Source organism: Hemibagrus wyckioides, linkage group LG26 (genome assembly GCF_019097595.1).
Source record: "Hemibagrus wyckioides isolate EC202008001 linkage group LG26, SWU_Hwy_1.0, whole genome shotgun sequence".
Lineage (NCBI taxonomy): Eukaryota > Metazoa > Chordata > Actinopteri > Siluriformes > Bagridae > Hemibagrus > Hemibagrus wyckioides.
The window spans coordinates 8,896,266-8,911,108 of NC_080735.1; the positions used below are offsets into that span (position 1 = coordinate 8,896,266).

The 14,843-nt window shown below is 36.7% G+C and overlaps 1 protein-coding gene across 1 annotated transcript in view; it reads right to left on the reverse strand.

The window, feature by feature from the left end:
* Nucleotides 1-1,831: 1,831 nt before the first annotated feature.
* pspc1 (paraspeckle component 1) overlaps nt 1,832-14,843 on the reverse strand; it is a 33,080-nt gene continuing 20,068 nt past the window's right edge. The window contains exon 7 of the mRNA XM_058380195.1: nt 1,832-2,289. Within this exon, the coding sequence (XP_058236178.1) occupies nt 2,242-2,289 (48 nt within the window). The 3' untranslated portion in view covers nt 1,832-2,241. The remainder of the gene's footprint in view (nt 2,290-14,843) is intronic.

The window sequence follows — 14,843 nt, forward strand, 5'->3', positions numbered from 1 at the left end:
AGGAAGCCCAAACCCTGTTCGATGCTGTGTAAATTAAGGTCCCTAAAAGACATGATTTGCTAAGATTGGTGTGGAAGAACTTGACTGTCCTGCATGGGGGCTATGATCTCAACCCCACTGAACACCACAGTGATAAACTGAAAAGCCTGACTTCACCAATTCTGATGGGTATAAATTCCCACAACCAGATTCTAAGGCATAACAGAAAAGTGGAATCTATACAGCAGCAAGAGAAGGGCAACTACTAGAAAGGGATTCATGTATGAATTTCCATTTGGTATCAGGAAATAATACCAGAATTACTACCTCAACCTGAGCTACACAGCCTTAATACTAGTTAAGGTCTAGTTTGAGTTCTCTCAGGAAAGTCAGACAGGCTTTGTTTTGTTCCAGTAGTGGAAAAGTCAACCCTTAGACTGATGATTGAATTATACAGTGTTTATTTACACTGGATGCTTTAATTCATACCCCAAGAGATCAGAAGTAAGCCTAGATTCAATCCTACTGTGTTGTGGAAAGTTCAAGTACTCTACAATAATTGTAATTGTAAATTGTAATAATTTAAATTACATATTGGTGAACCTGATCTTTGGATACTACGACTAAATAACTAAAATGAGATGGTCAGTGGAATTTATTTTACAGTAAATGGCTCCTTTGTTTCACAAATAGTTTGAGAATCCCTGCTCTAAAGGGCTCTTTGGTCGGTCCCTCAGGGAGAAACCCTACAACAAAGGGTTTCATTACAGAAACATTTCCAATCCTTCTAGAAAAAAACAGAACTGCTAAACATAAAAAAAAACAAAACCCAATAAGGGTAGAGTCAGCAGTCGTGGGACCGTTAGTGTTACCCATGAGGCATTGCAAACATCTTTCATTTTAGTTTTACAAAGGAAGTTCTAAAACGATGGTTAGTTAACTCTATCTGCAAGAAAGACCATTCATTTGACATCTCAGTCAAGCTTAAGCTCTTAAGCTCGCCTATTCGTAAGCAGATTATTTGGATACCTTTTGCGGAAAATTCTGATCTTTTCTAATAAGAATGAAGTTCTTTCAAATACTTCAATTAATTTTCTCAATTTATACCAGTACCCTTTAGTGATGTCTAGTTATATTCACTGGCACTCAATAAGAAATGAATTAACATGGTGATTAACACACTTTCATTTAAACATCCAATGCTTAAAAAGTGTGTTGATTCTCATGTGTGATAAATGGCTACAATATTTGTTTTGAAGACCAATAAATAATTAGCTTGAACAACTCTAGCACCAAGTGAATTGGCCTCGACTTATTTGGTGAAACGACTTTGAGACTTAGAGAATTCTAAACACCGGCTTGGAGTGTTTGTATATGCTGTACAAATGTTATTGTCTCCACATAGCATGTAAGTCAGAGCCTTTGAATAAAAATCTGTGGCACTTCAATATTCAAACTTGTAAAACGGACATGTCGTTCCAGTTCATGAGTCTGTCCATTTTTAATCTCTCATGACGACCCAGAATGACAGAGCGAGAGGATCATCAGCTCATCTAGGGCCAACACACTCTTTATTCTTCTTATCGGAAGATTCTTTGACGTGTTACTTGAGTTCAGTGACAAACAGGGGTTACAGGGAGTTCAGTGTCTGTGTGTTATGTGTTCCTTTGGATACATGTGTCAGTCATTCATTCTAATTTAAGCTTAAATACAAAAACGAGTAATAAAAAAAACCTCACACAAGTCCAGGTGTATATATAGATAATATATGATTATGAAACACATGAGTTTATAAGATTGAGAGCAAAAAACACACAAAAAAGATTTTTCCATTTGCTTTTATTTTGCTAAGATACATCTATTTGGTGTACAGACAATAAACTGAATAGAAAAATGATTTAATTGTATGTGCTGAGTAAATAAAATCAGCAGATTAGTTCATTACTAAGCATCCACTGTATCCAGAAACATTTTAGAATTAATCTTGACATTTATTATTACTAAAAATGCAAGTACCTTTACTGATAGATGCCTGTTTGAGGTTTTTTTCTCTCACTTCTATGGCACCACCTAGTGGATATCAAACTGGTTAAAGGAAAGGAAATATATGTTACAGGGCTCTGAACTAGCCCTGTTTATTTCAAGATATTACATTACGAACAATTGGAATACTACTTACCTTATGGTTTCCTTGTGTGAAATAATTAGATATGAGAGAGAGAGAGAGAGAGAGAGAGAGAGAGGGCTGAATATTGTTTCACCTTATAAGCATCGGCACTCTTCCAAACCACGTAAAGGCCTGCAAGGGTTCTAGAAAGAAAAAAGACAACAAAAATTATTACTTTGAAACAGCCAATATATTACTAGCCTACTGTACTAGATAAAAGACCAGCAAAAATGCTCAGCAAATGTAACGGACACATACAGAGGGCTCCAGAATTATAAGTAAATAAACAAATACATAAATAGTGTATATATAATGAAAAGCACACATTAAGCTCAAACATACAGAAATACATACAATTGGAGATTTTTTATCTCCAATCTTAAAGCACTTTAAGGATTATTTAAATGATTGCTTCAAAATTATTTGCACCACGTGATACTGCCCTGGCTATAAAAAGCACATACTTTCTTCCTGCAGTGTCTTAAAGATTTGGGAAAATTCATGCATGCAGATTTTTATTTATTTACTTATTTATTTTCATTTTCTTATGTTATGTGCATGTGAAATTCTTCTTCAATTCAGACCACAGGTTTTCAGTAGAGTTCATATTCTGAAGTAGACAGGTTTGCTTTATGCCTCTTTAACACAAATATTTTGTTTCTTTATCCAGTTATGCACTGATTTGGAATTATCTTGCTGAAAGCTCCAACCTTGGCCAGATATAAACATGACGGCAGAGGCAAAACAGGTTTTAGGCTATAGGATATATCCTGGTACTTAGTAGGATTACATTTGACCTTAAAACTTCACATGAACACCTGCAACCCCAGATGCAAAACAGCCCCAAGGATCACCGATCCACCCCCATGTTTTACAGTGAAGCAGCACGTTATTTTTTTAATGCAGTCTCCGTTTGTTAGCAAACATGTTGATGGTGTACATAACCAAAAAAAATTACATTTGCTCTCATCTAATTAACACAGGATCCAAAATGTAGTTATAATGATGTTTGGCCAAGCTTAAGCACTGAATTTTGTGATTGGCTCTCGGGAAGTGCTTCTGTTTTGTAATGCTTCCAAATAGCATGTTGATATAAAACATTGTTATGCTTTTATAATTTGTTGCTTAATCTTAAATGTGCATTGTATTGCATTTTTAAATATTACTTATTAGTGCAAGGGCTAAAAACTGAATTTTATATATATATATATATATATAAATAAATATAATATATATATATATATATATATATATATATATATATATATATAAAAACGCTCGGAGCACTTTTGATAGATACTGACCACTGCAGACCGGGAACACCCCACTGTCCCCACTGCACAGAGCTGCAGTTTTGGAGATGCTCTGATCCAGTGGTCTAGCCATCACAATTTGGTCCTTGTCAAACTCGCTCAAATCCTTACACTTGTCCATTTTTCCTGCTTCTAACATCAACTTTGAGGACAAAATGTTCCCTTGCTGCCTAATATATCCCACCCACTAACAGGTGCCATGATGAGGAGATCATCGGTGTTATTCATGGCACCTCACAATGGTCATAATGTTTTGCCTGATCAGTGTTTATTTATATATATATATATATATATATATATATATATATATATATATATATATATATATATATATAAATAAACATATAAATATATATATATATATATATATATATCTATACACATATATACACACACACACATATATATATATACACACACACATATATACACACATATATACACACATATTAAACAACGGAAACACACATACATATCCATCTATAACCATCTATGCATGTGTTATATATATAAAAAACACATGCATAGATGGTATGCATATAGATAGATATGCATGTGTGTTTCCGTTGTTTAAAATAATCGTTACAATTATGCATTTATTTTAATGCAATCGTGTGTGAAAGGTGCAAATATTTCAGGAGGGCACTTTATTAAATGAAAAGCTAGACTAAGTACTGCGCTCAAGTATTAAGTACACAACAAAATATTCTAAAAAGCATAAAAATGTTATCAAAAATTACTATACTTAAACAACTGAATAGTAAACCAACTAAAAAAAAAAAACTCAAATCCCTGAAACAAATGATAATTTGCTCTGGCACTTTAAAGATTCATGCACTTTATTAGCTACACCATTGTAAATTTCAACAGACTTTACTAAAGTTCTGTCCCTGAAAGCAAAATCCCACACCCAGCTGACTCTCTTTTTATCAGAAGTGTGGCTTATAATTTAATATTGTTCATTAAAAAAATGCTCTTGCCTACGTTGAAAGGGGTGGTGCTAAAATTTCTAGGTAAAATAAACAAAATGTTTGGGGATTATTTTCAATTGACATTTTCTACACAATAGGCCACACACACCTCAGAAGAAACGCAAGTGCTGTAAAATGAGCTGATTAATAGAGTCAGGTGTGTTGGAAAAAATGTGCCAAGACAAGAAAAACTCCAGGACTACAGCTGGGAAAATCTGCAGTAGGAATAATAAGGACAGATATTTAAGATAAAATGTATATAAAATACTGGTGGCTTGGGTTATCTTTCCACTTAGAAGGATGGAGCAAAATTCCAGCAAACATAATTGGTGTGACTTGGTAAGATCTTTGGGCCTTCTTGCTTTTTTTTTTTCCCAGTTTAGTCCACAAGCTTGAGGCTTGGGTCAGGGCTTTGTGTTATGACCACTCTAATACTTTCACTGTCCCACTCTGGAGGATCACTATCTGACTGGTAAACACAATTGTAACCAATTTTCTGGCTAAAGTCTTGAGCTGTTGCTTCAGTATTTGTAGATCCTTCTTCCTCATCTCTCATATATTTTTAAGTATGCCAGTAACACAACATGATGCATGATCCCAAGGGGAAAAACCAGGCTTGTGGTGGTCCATATGTTTTTATTCCTGAAACCGAGTTGATGGAGTTGCTTGGAATTTCTCATGGCATCACAAATCCTTTTAAATGCACTGCATCTTTCATCCTTTTAAAGTTTAACATATCTCCAGATGCTCCCAATTTATAATAATGACAAGTGACCAACCAAAAAAGCTTTTAAATGTCATTACATCAATTTCTGGAACCTTCCACATGGTTAAAAAAAACTTGGTTAATGCCATTTCTTTTGTAATTAGGATATAGTGAATCATACAACAGTTAGCTCCGGTCCACTCATTTGTTTGGTTTCCCAAGAATACTTCAATTTATTAAAACCACACTGTGACATTTCACTGCATCGCTCAGCTTGTCCATGTTCACCATGTAAAATTCCACTTCCTGGTTCAAAACTCCTACACTCTATATCGTTAGAGACATCTTCTTTGTCAGTTGAAGATGAAAAGTTAGAACAGACACCAATTTTACCAGACACACCTTTAATGGGAAATCTATTTCTGTTAATAGAACAAAAATAAACAGAACATTTGCCAATATTGTTTCTGATAATGTCACTTATCAATATTAATTTATCGTTTCCAGAACTGATACATAAAAGCAATAATGCACTCGGTATCACGTAGTTAATACTGAACAACCAAGCAGGACCAATACCAGCTGAGCAAATATTCAGCACCAAAGCATTCGAGCTCGAATAATATTGCTTAATTAAAGCAGAAAAAAACAATAAATGCGTGGCAACATGAAATGTGCGTAGCTGAATATCTTTTGCCTAAGCGCAGGCAAACGTTCATAAGAAAAAAGTATTTAGCTGACTAGAAAGGCAATTGTTTTGAATTTTATCAAATAAATCAATCCATACATTCTGGTTATTACAAAAGTCTAATGTTTGCAAATTTTATAGATCAAGACTTTATTGATTTATTTGGGGGTTTTTTTAAGAGGCAAAAATGATTTGCAGACCTCTATACATCTCTATATATCCGTTCCTCATCTGCTGCGCCATATATCTGCACCCACTGCTATAAAAAGTAGACCTCTGGTTAACTCATCAGTCTGAAGCTGCTTTGTTATCGTCGCAGAGCATTACATGAATGGACAGTAAATGTTACTTCTGCAAGTCACCACTTCTGTTATTGTACCATATTCATCCTGTGTTAATCAGTGTAGCTTTGTAAACCAGCTGGAATTGGCAAAGCAGCAATAAACCACAGGCTAACCACAATCTGACCTAATTTTCAATGCTTTTTAAACATTCAGAACAGACAAAATAAATAAATGTATTAGTCACTGTCATACATTCACCAGTCACTTCATCATAAATTGCTAATTTGTGCAAGTTTTGTTGTGGCCAGGCAAGCTGACTGAAGTATTTGGAAAATGTTAGAGCTTGTGGGATTTAAACTCACAAGGCTAGAGTTTACACAGAATGGTCTGGGAAAAAAAAAAAGTACATCCAGTAAGCAACAGCTCTAATGAGAAAAGCCAGAATGTTGACCTTACAGCAAGACTACGGTAACTCGATCACTCTTTACAACCTTGGGGAGCAAAAAAGCATGAAGAGAGTGACTGAGTGTGTGTGTGCTGACAGCCAGAATCAGCTAGGATGATCAGCTAATTCAGCTAGATCAGCTATCATATCTTAGGTTCACTATGGCAAGTCAGCTTCATCAGCTTGATCAAATAATGAGGAAATCAGACTTACCAGCTAGAAAGTTTTTAGGCATCTTTAGGCAGACTGACTGCATTTACAACTGTGTTTGTTAAACTGGTTTTTTGTGCAGTGTGATGGACAGATACCAAGACTAATTCCAAAGGAGTATTTTATTAAAAACAAAACATGTGATTGTGATGAATTACATTTATATGATTTACACTGATCAGCCATAACATTATGAGCACCAAGAGGTGAAGTGAATAAGATTAATAAGATGATTATCTCCTCATCACGGTACCTGTTAGTGGGTGGGATATATTAGGCAGCAAGTGAACATTTTGTCCTCAAAGTTGATGTGTTAGAAGCAGGAAAAATGGACAAGTGTAAGGATTTGAGTGAGTTTGACAAGGGCCAAATTGTGATGGCTAGACCACTGGATCAGAGTATCTACAAACAGTCGTCAGTATCTATCAAAAGTATCCTTTAAGCCCTGTAAGTATCCTTCAAGCCATTTACTTACAGGACTTAAAGGATCTGCTGCTAACATCTTGGTGCCAGATACCACAGCATACCTTCAGGGATCTAGTGGATCAGGGTCAGGGCTGTTTTGGCAGGAAAAGGGGGGCCAACACTATATTAGGCAGGTGGTCATAATGTTATGCCTAATCGGTGTATATAGCTATTATGAGGAAACATACATATATATATACACTATATTGCCAAAAGTATTCGCTCACCTGCCTTGACTGGCATATGAACTTAAGTGACATCCCATTCCTAATCCATAGGGTTCAATATGACGTCGGTCCACCCTTTGCAGCTATAACAGCTTCAACTCTTCTGGGAAGGCTGTCCACAAGGTTTAGGAGTGTGTTTAAGGGAATTTTTGACCATTCTTCCAGAAGCACATTTGTGAGGTCAGGCACTGATGTTGGACGAGAAGGCCTGGCTCTCAGTCTCCGCTCTAATTCATCCCAAAGGTGTTCTATCGGGTTGAGGTCAGGACTCTGTGCAGGCCAGTCAAGTTCATCCACACCAGACTCTGTCATCCATGTCTTTATGGACCTTGCTTTGTGCACTGGTGCACAGTCATGTTGGAAGAGGAAGGGGCCAGCTCCAAACTGTTCCCACAAAGTTGGGAGCATGGAATTGTCGAAAATGTCTTGGTATGCTGAAGCATTCAGAGTTCCTTTCACTGGAACTAAGGGGCCAAGCCCAGCTCCTGAAAAACAACCCCACACCATAATCCCCCTCCACCAAACTTTACACTTGGCACAATGCAGTCAGACAAGTACCGTTCTCCTGGCAACCGCCAAACCCAGACTCATCCATCAGATTGCCAGATGGAGAAGCGCGATTCGTCACTCCAGAGAACGCGTCTCCACTGCTCTAGAGTCCAGTGGCGGCGTGCTTTACACCACTGCATCCGACGCTTTGCATTGCACTTGGTGATGTATGGCTAGGATGCAGCTGCTCGGCCATGGAAACCCATTCCATGAAGCTCTCTGCGCACTGTTCTTGAGCTAATCTGAAGGCCACATGAAGTTTGGAGGTCTGTAGCGATTGACTCTGCAGAAAGTTGGCGACCTCTTCGCACTATGTGCCTCAGCATCCGCTGACCCCGCTCCGTCAGTTTACGTGGCCTACCACTTCGTGGCTGAGTTTCTGTCGTTCCCAAACACTTCCACGTTCTTATAATACAGCTGACAGTTGACTGTGGAATATTTAGGAGCGAGGAAATTTCACGACTGGATTTGTTGCACAGGTGGCATCCTATCACAGTTCCACGCTGGAATTCACTGAGCTCCTGAGAGCGACCCATTCTTTCACAAATGTTTGTAAAAACAGTCTGCATGCCTAGGTGCTTGATTTTATACACCTGTGGCCATGGAAGTGATTGGAACACCTGATTCTGATTATTTGGATGGGTGAGCGAATACTTTTGGCAATATAGTGTGTGTATATATATATATATATATATATATATATATATACACATACTATAATATAGTGTGTATATATATATATATATATATATAAAAGTAGCAGAAAACATCGATTTTTGTCTCTCGCTTTCCAGAAATCAGAGACTGAATCTGCTTTTGCAGACAAAAAGATATCATTAATTTAAGGATTTGTTTTTCTTAACTTGGTTAAACTGGATCTTATTTTAAGTATAGGGTCTGTTAGATCTGTAAGACCAAACGGGTCCCCTAAAAGCAACACAGACCTGCCATAAGCTGAACCAAAGCTTACCTTTGTGATGTGTCAACATCCCAATGGAAAATGGTGAACCATAACAAGTGCAAGTGAAGACTTCAAAAACAAAATAAAACATTACTTAGGGTGCAATTTCAAAAGAGATTTTTTCTTTTTTTGACAGGTAGTATTTTCCCGAATCAATTAAGATTTTACGTTCTTTAAATGACCAAAAGCATTTATCTTGAAGTGCTCCATTAAGTCATATTATATTGTTCTACTATTACATACAATGTGGAAATACAGTATCCTCCCAAACAAATTGGAGCTGCAAGGTCAATTCTTTTGGTTTTTGCTATACCTAAATGCCATGACATGAAAGATAAGGCACCTAGAGCTACAGGGTTTATACACTAAATTTGAAACACTGGATAATATAGTTTTGGAGCTTTCGCACCTATATTATATATATATATATTTATATATATATATATAAATATATATATATATATATATATATATATATATATATATATATATATATATATATATATATATATAGGCTTATCTGTGACCAGGACAGCATGTCTTTGTGGTGTATTGATAGCCACAGTATCCAGGGTAATGTGCAATGAGCATGACACTGCCAAGGGACTCCATTCTGGAGAAATGGTTCAAACATTGCACCCTAAAGGTGGCGCTATGTGTCAGGATAATAATGCCCCCCCACACACAGCATTACTGTTGACAAAGCGATTTGATGAACATTTTCCGTCTTTATTTCAGCTTCAAAATGTTTTTTTCATCTCTTAGATCTCAAAATAAGAGTTGGCATTCTGATCTATTAAATGTTACCAAACAGAGCATGCATGTTCCAATATTTTTGATCACTTGAAAAATAGGTTGGTTAAAACAAATCTTGCCACATTTTAAGTTACTAGATGAATAAATCTCGATGGAAATCAGATCTTTTGTCATATACTCACCTTCTGATCTCGAAACCCAAATGTCTTCAATACAGAGAGAGAAGGAAAGGGAAGCAATGGACTGTGTACAAGTCATATTGCTGCCAAAGTTTACCACTCAAGTGAGCATTAAAATTCCAGTGAACCCTGCAGATACATTTACACAACAAATGAAACTGAACTGTTTATTTTGTGATCATGTATGACTGTTAGACGGTCATCATTTCTTTGTCTGAATATTAAAATATCAGCAGCATCAACTCAAGTGTCTGCATCATTTAATCAGACCTTTAAGTCCCTTATATAAGAATCTTATCAGGTGGTGTAAATATATATACATACACATGCTTAACTCTTGCATGCAAAGGCTTGCATTTCTGATTCACAGTGACCATTTCCACAGAATCCTCAAGTTAAGCCTTAAAGTGCTTTAACTATTCTATATGTTTCTCACTGTGTTTGCATAGTAACTCAAACGGGTCAACAGACAAGCACCACAGCAAATAAAAAAAAATCATAAAATGATAAAATAATCAATCATATAAACCATGAGCCAAACACTACAGGAATCTCTCAGCTTTTATTGCTGACAATATATATATATATATATATATATATATATATATATATATATATATATATATATATATATATATATATATATAATATTCTGTATAAATAAATAAACGTTTTCAGACATATCTTTTTGTTGATCAAGTGCTAGAGCATGATAACACAAACAATGAGATGTGGGGATTTCAGCGATTCACAGCTCAACATCCCCCCACTGTAATGCTTTACATGATGAAAGCTTTCTATTAATCTATTATACTGCATTGATGTTCATTAGCTATTAACTGTTGTATTAATTATATGCTATGGCAAAAAGCTTTGTGGACATCTGACCTTCTCAACCATGTAGGCCTTTCCCACACTGTCGCTCACAGCTGGATGACCACATCTGTATAGTTTGCCTTTGTATACTGGAGCAATACAATTTTCCCTGACCTTGAACCAAGATACCCAAACATGTTCCAGCATGACAATGCCCATGAGAACAAAGCAAGGAACATGAAGACATGGTTCACCAAGGGTAGAGTCCTGACCTCAACCACACCAAACACCTTCATTTGGAAGTACAACTGCACCCCACAAGAGGGCTGACCACTAATGCTCTTGTAGCTGAAACGTCAAATTCCATACCCACATTCTAAAATCTAATGAATGAAAAGAAGAGAAGAGTAAAGTCTATTATACTAACTAAACCCGGGACTTAATCTGATTTGGGATATTCAAAAGCACACAAGGGTTTGATGCTCACATGTCCACAAACTTTTGGCCAAACAATTGCTGCAACAGCCTATAGGTAAAGCTCAAGACCAAGGTGTCAGACGTATATTTTCCAGACAGCTAACTATGTATCTAGTCGAACTGACATAGCAAGCTACTAAAACTACAACAGCATTTGGTTAAGCTATTAAAGCTAATGACTTTATTTATATACTATTGATAATTTAGGTGGTGTTCCTTCTAGAATAGCTCACTTAGTTAATGGTTACAATTTGCCTTTCAGGATATAGGTACAATAATTACTAAGTGATTTCTCTTTTTATCAGAAGACTTGCATGTCAAGGTTAAGAGAATCATACCTTATAAAAAGCTTCCAAAGGTAAAAACAACTTTTAAGAGACTGCCAAAGGTAATAAAGAGATCCCAGATCTTCTGGGTTATTATACAAACCCTTCTGGTATTATCACTGTTTCAAGTCTCAATTAGTCACAATTTATACAGATTAGACAAATTAAAAGGAAATAAATCAGAATAATTAGTTGGAAAAGCATGAAAGTAGATGCTTCCAGGTAGATGTACTTGCAGGATACAATTAACATTGTCTATAAAAATGCTGAACAAGAACCGATGTCCTTGGTTTTGGAGCAAGGCCTTGTACTCAATAACATGTATACAACAATGACCACTTTGGATTTAGAGAATTTCCTTGACACTTCCTGCTATTATGCTCTTGAAAAGTATAGAATGGATGATTTGCTTATTATAGCTGGCCACTTTAATCTCACAATATCAAGTTCTAAGTTAAATAAAACTAATCAGAAAAGCTCATATTGGAGTATATGATAGAAATGTTTCAGGCTGTCTTCAATTGGTGGCTAACGAAAGAGCCCTGGATTGAGTTAGGTTTCATCTGGCCATTTGTAAGATGGAGCTGGAGAGTAATAAGGTAAATCGGTTGCACGAGTTAAGAGATTAAAGCACAAGAGTTTAGATCAGTCCAACTGCAGCAGCTGGTTTCCTCTACACAATCTGATCCCTCTGATTTAGTTACCCTGACACCGTCTGCTATTCCCTTCAAAGCTGCAAAGACGATTACAACTGCTGAGTTGCAACCATCTACTTTTATGTATGTAAGCATATTACTTTCCACCATTTCTGGAGAGTGGGGCAGAAACCTATTTTAGTGTTTTTTGAGAGACCCGCCGTTTGAGAGATTGTATTGGCCTACAGGGATTTAGCCGTTACTTTTATAATGCAAGCTTCTTTGGAAGGCACAGGAAGCATGCTGAACTCTGTTGCTCAGTGATAGAGTATGTGGTAGCAGAACCTGCAATTTTGAGGGATTATGAACATGTACCGGTGGATAATAGACAGCATATTTTGGGAAAAATTTGTGGAGGGGAGTTCTCTTTGATAGCTAGTACAGTGCAAATAAAGTTGCTAACGAGTCACTTACAGAGCCAGTTTACTATAGGAGTTTAAAAAACTCTGCCCCTGAATGATTTAACCATTTCTACTGAAACAATTAAGAAAAAAATCCTGAACAAGAACTGATGAACTTGATTCGAGAGCAAGGTCTTCTCCTCAATAACACGGATATAAGGATGACCACTTTGGAGTTAGAGAATTTCCTTGACGCACCCAATTATGATGTTAAAAGTGTAGAATAGATTATTTGCTTATTAAGGCTAGCCACATTAAACTCCCAACATCAAGGTCTATATTTAATTTTAAAAAATATGAAAGAAAGCACATATTGGGGTATTTGATTGAACTGTTTCAGGCTGCATGTGGCATGTCTTCAAACAGTGGATAAAGAAAGGGACAAAGTTTTAGCGTTATCTAGCCATTTGTAAGATGAAGCTCAAGCAGCAGTTATCAAGGATGAGTTTGTTTCCCACAAGCAAGCTTTTAAACCAATTAGAACACAATACTAGTCAGAAGGCAGAGCTAAACCTAATCAAATCAGTTGATCACGTCCCCAGTCTCACGAGACTTGAAAGCATAAACCTGGACACTTTGCATTGGTGAAAATGAGAAAGGCAGGGGTAAACAAAAATCTAAGTCCTAGCAATCAGGCTAAAGGTGTAGCTCTTTACAGATCCCATGTGTTCAGAGGGGGAGGTTGCTGTTGTGCCTTTATAAGAGACCAAGTTTGACCCATACTATCAACTTTTTTGTTTTAAAGAGGAGTGTTAGTTTGGCAGATAATGCTAACCCTATGCCAGTCACGATTTTAAGAGCTGCATGATTGCTAATCTAAGATGTGTTATTTTGTGGTTTGTATGCCGTATATCGGGTTATTTTAAAGCAACCTTTCACATGGTGCAAACGAGTGACTTGCTTCTGGGTAACTAACTTGCTCTCAGGTAGGTTGAAACCTGTTGTATGCACTGCCTTGCCTGGTGACATTCCTGATGTCAGAAATGTCACGTTAATGCTAGGCTAAAGCAGGAAATGGCAGTGTACACCTGGTGAAAATTTATTTGGTTTTAGCTGCCCAGAAGATTGATCCCAGTTAGAGAAATATTCCGGTCTCTTGCTTAATAAAGATGAGGCTGCTAGTTAGAAAAAAAATAAATAAATAATAAGTAGCATATCTTCTGGATGCTGATGTTCTGATTTGTAGATGTAACCCTAGCGACATGTTATGTCTAGCTCATGACAGTCACATGTCGAAATGGTCATGTATGTCAAAACAACAGCAAGCCTAAAAAAAAAAGTCAGTTCCTCCAGCTGCTTTGTTTCCCATTCCAGTTGAACCGAGAAAGCGCTTTCTCATGGACTGTTCAAGACCACTGCCTATTGAAGTCAAGTAATCAGTTCTTACTAACCATTATGTGCACATTTTGCATAGGCTCCCTTTGAGTAGACTACTGACTCAAGCGTTAGTTTTTTTTTTTTTTGATAGTCAGATCAAGGTACAATTTTCTAAAATCTTCTAATTCCACCAGTCCACCGGAAGGCAATGCTGCTAAAACACTGTTTGGACACTGATAATGTCTAGTATTAAGGGTTCTATCTTATACTGTTCACTGTGGGCAAGGCTGTGCAGGAATCACATTTGTTTAGCCTTTCTGTGCTCGTTTTTAGACATTTATTTAGGTATGTGGACCTTTGAAGTTGCTTGAGGAGCTAATGTTTTAAATTGTTAGTCATTTTCTTGAGAGGTTATATAAGGTATGGAAAGTCACAAGAGAAACCTTAAGATCCCAGGTACTAGCCAAAAAATGACCAAGTTCTTGCAGGTCCAGGGCTCATCTCTCACTGCTAGGTTTTCAGGCCTATGTAGTTAAAGCTCCTGAGTATACAGAGAGTGCTAGTGTGTCATTAACATGTTAATATATAGAAGGCTTAGATTTTGTACTGACTACCAGAAGGTTAACCTTGTTAAAGTCTTGGAATCGTATCCTGTACCTTGCATGAACGATCGTTAGACCACTTACAAGAATATAGCAAGCATCTTTGGTACCTTACCTTAATATTTTGCCTTTTATAACTCCTGCAATAGTGTGCTTGCTTGATTTGCCCAAACATGCAGTTTTTTTCCAGGGCTTGAATAGGGCTCATCTCACACTGACTCTGTCCAAGTTGCAACTTCACTCAAACAGTTTCGTTTTTAAGAGAACTGGTTGGTGGTAGCTGTATTCATCCTCTAGATGCCAAAGTAG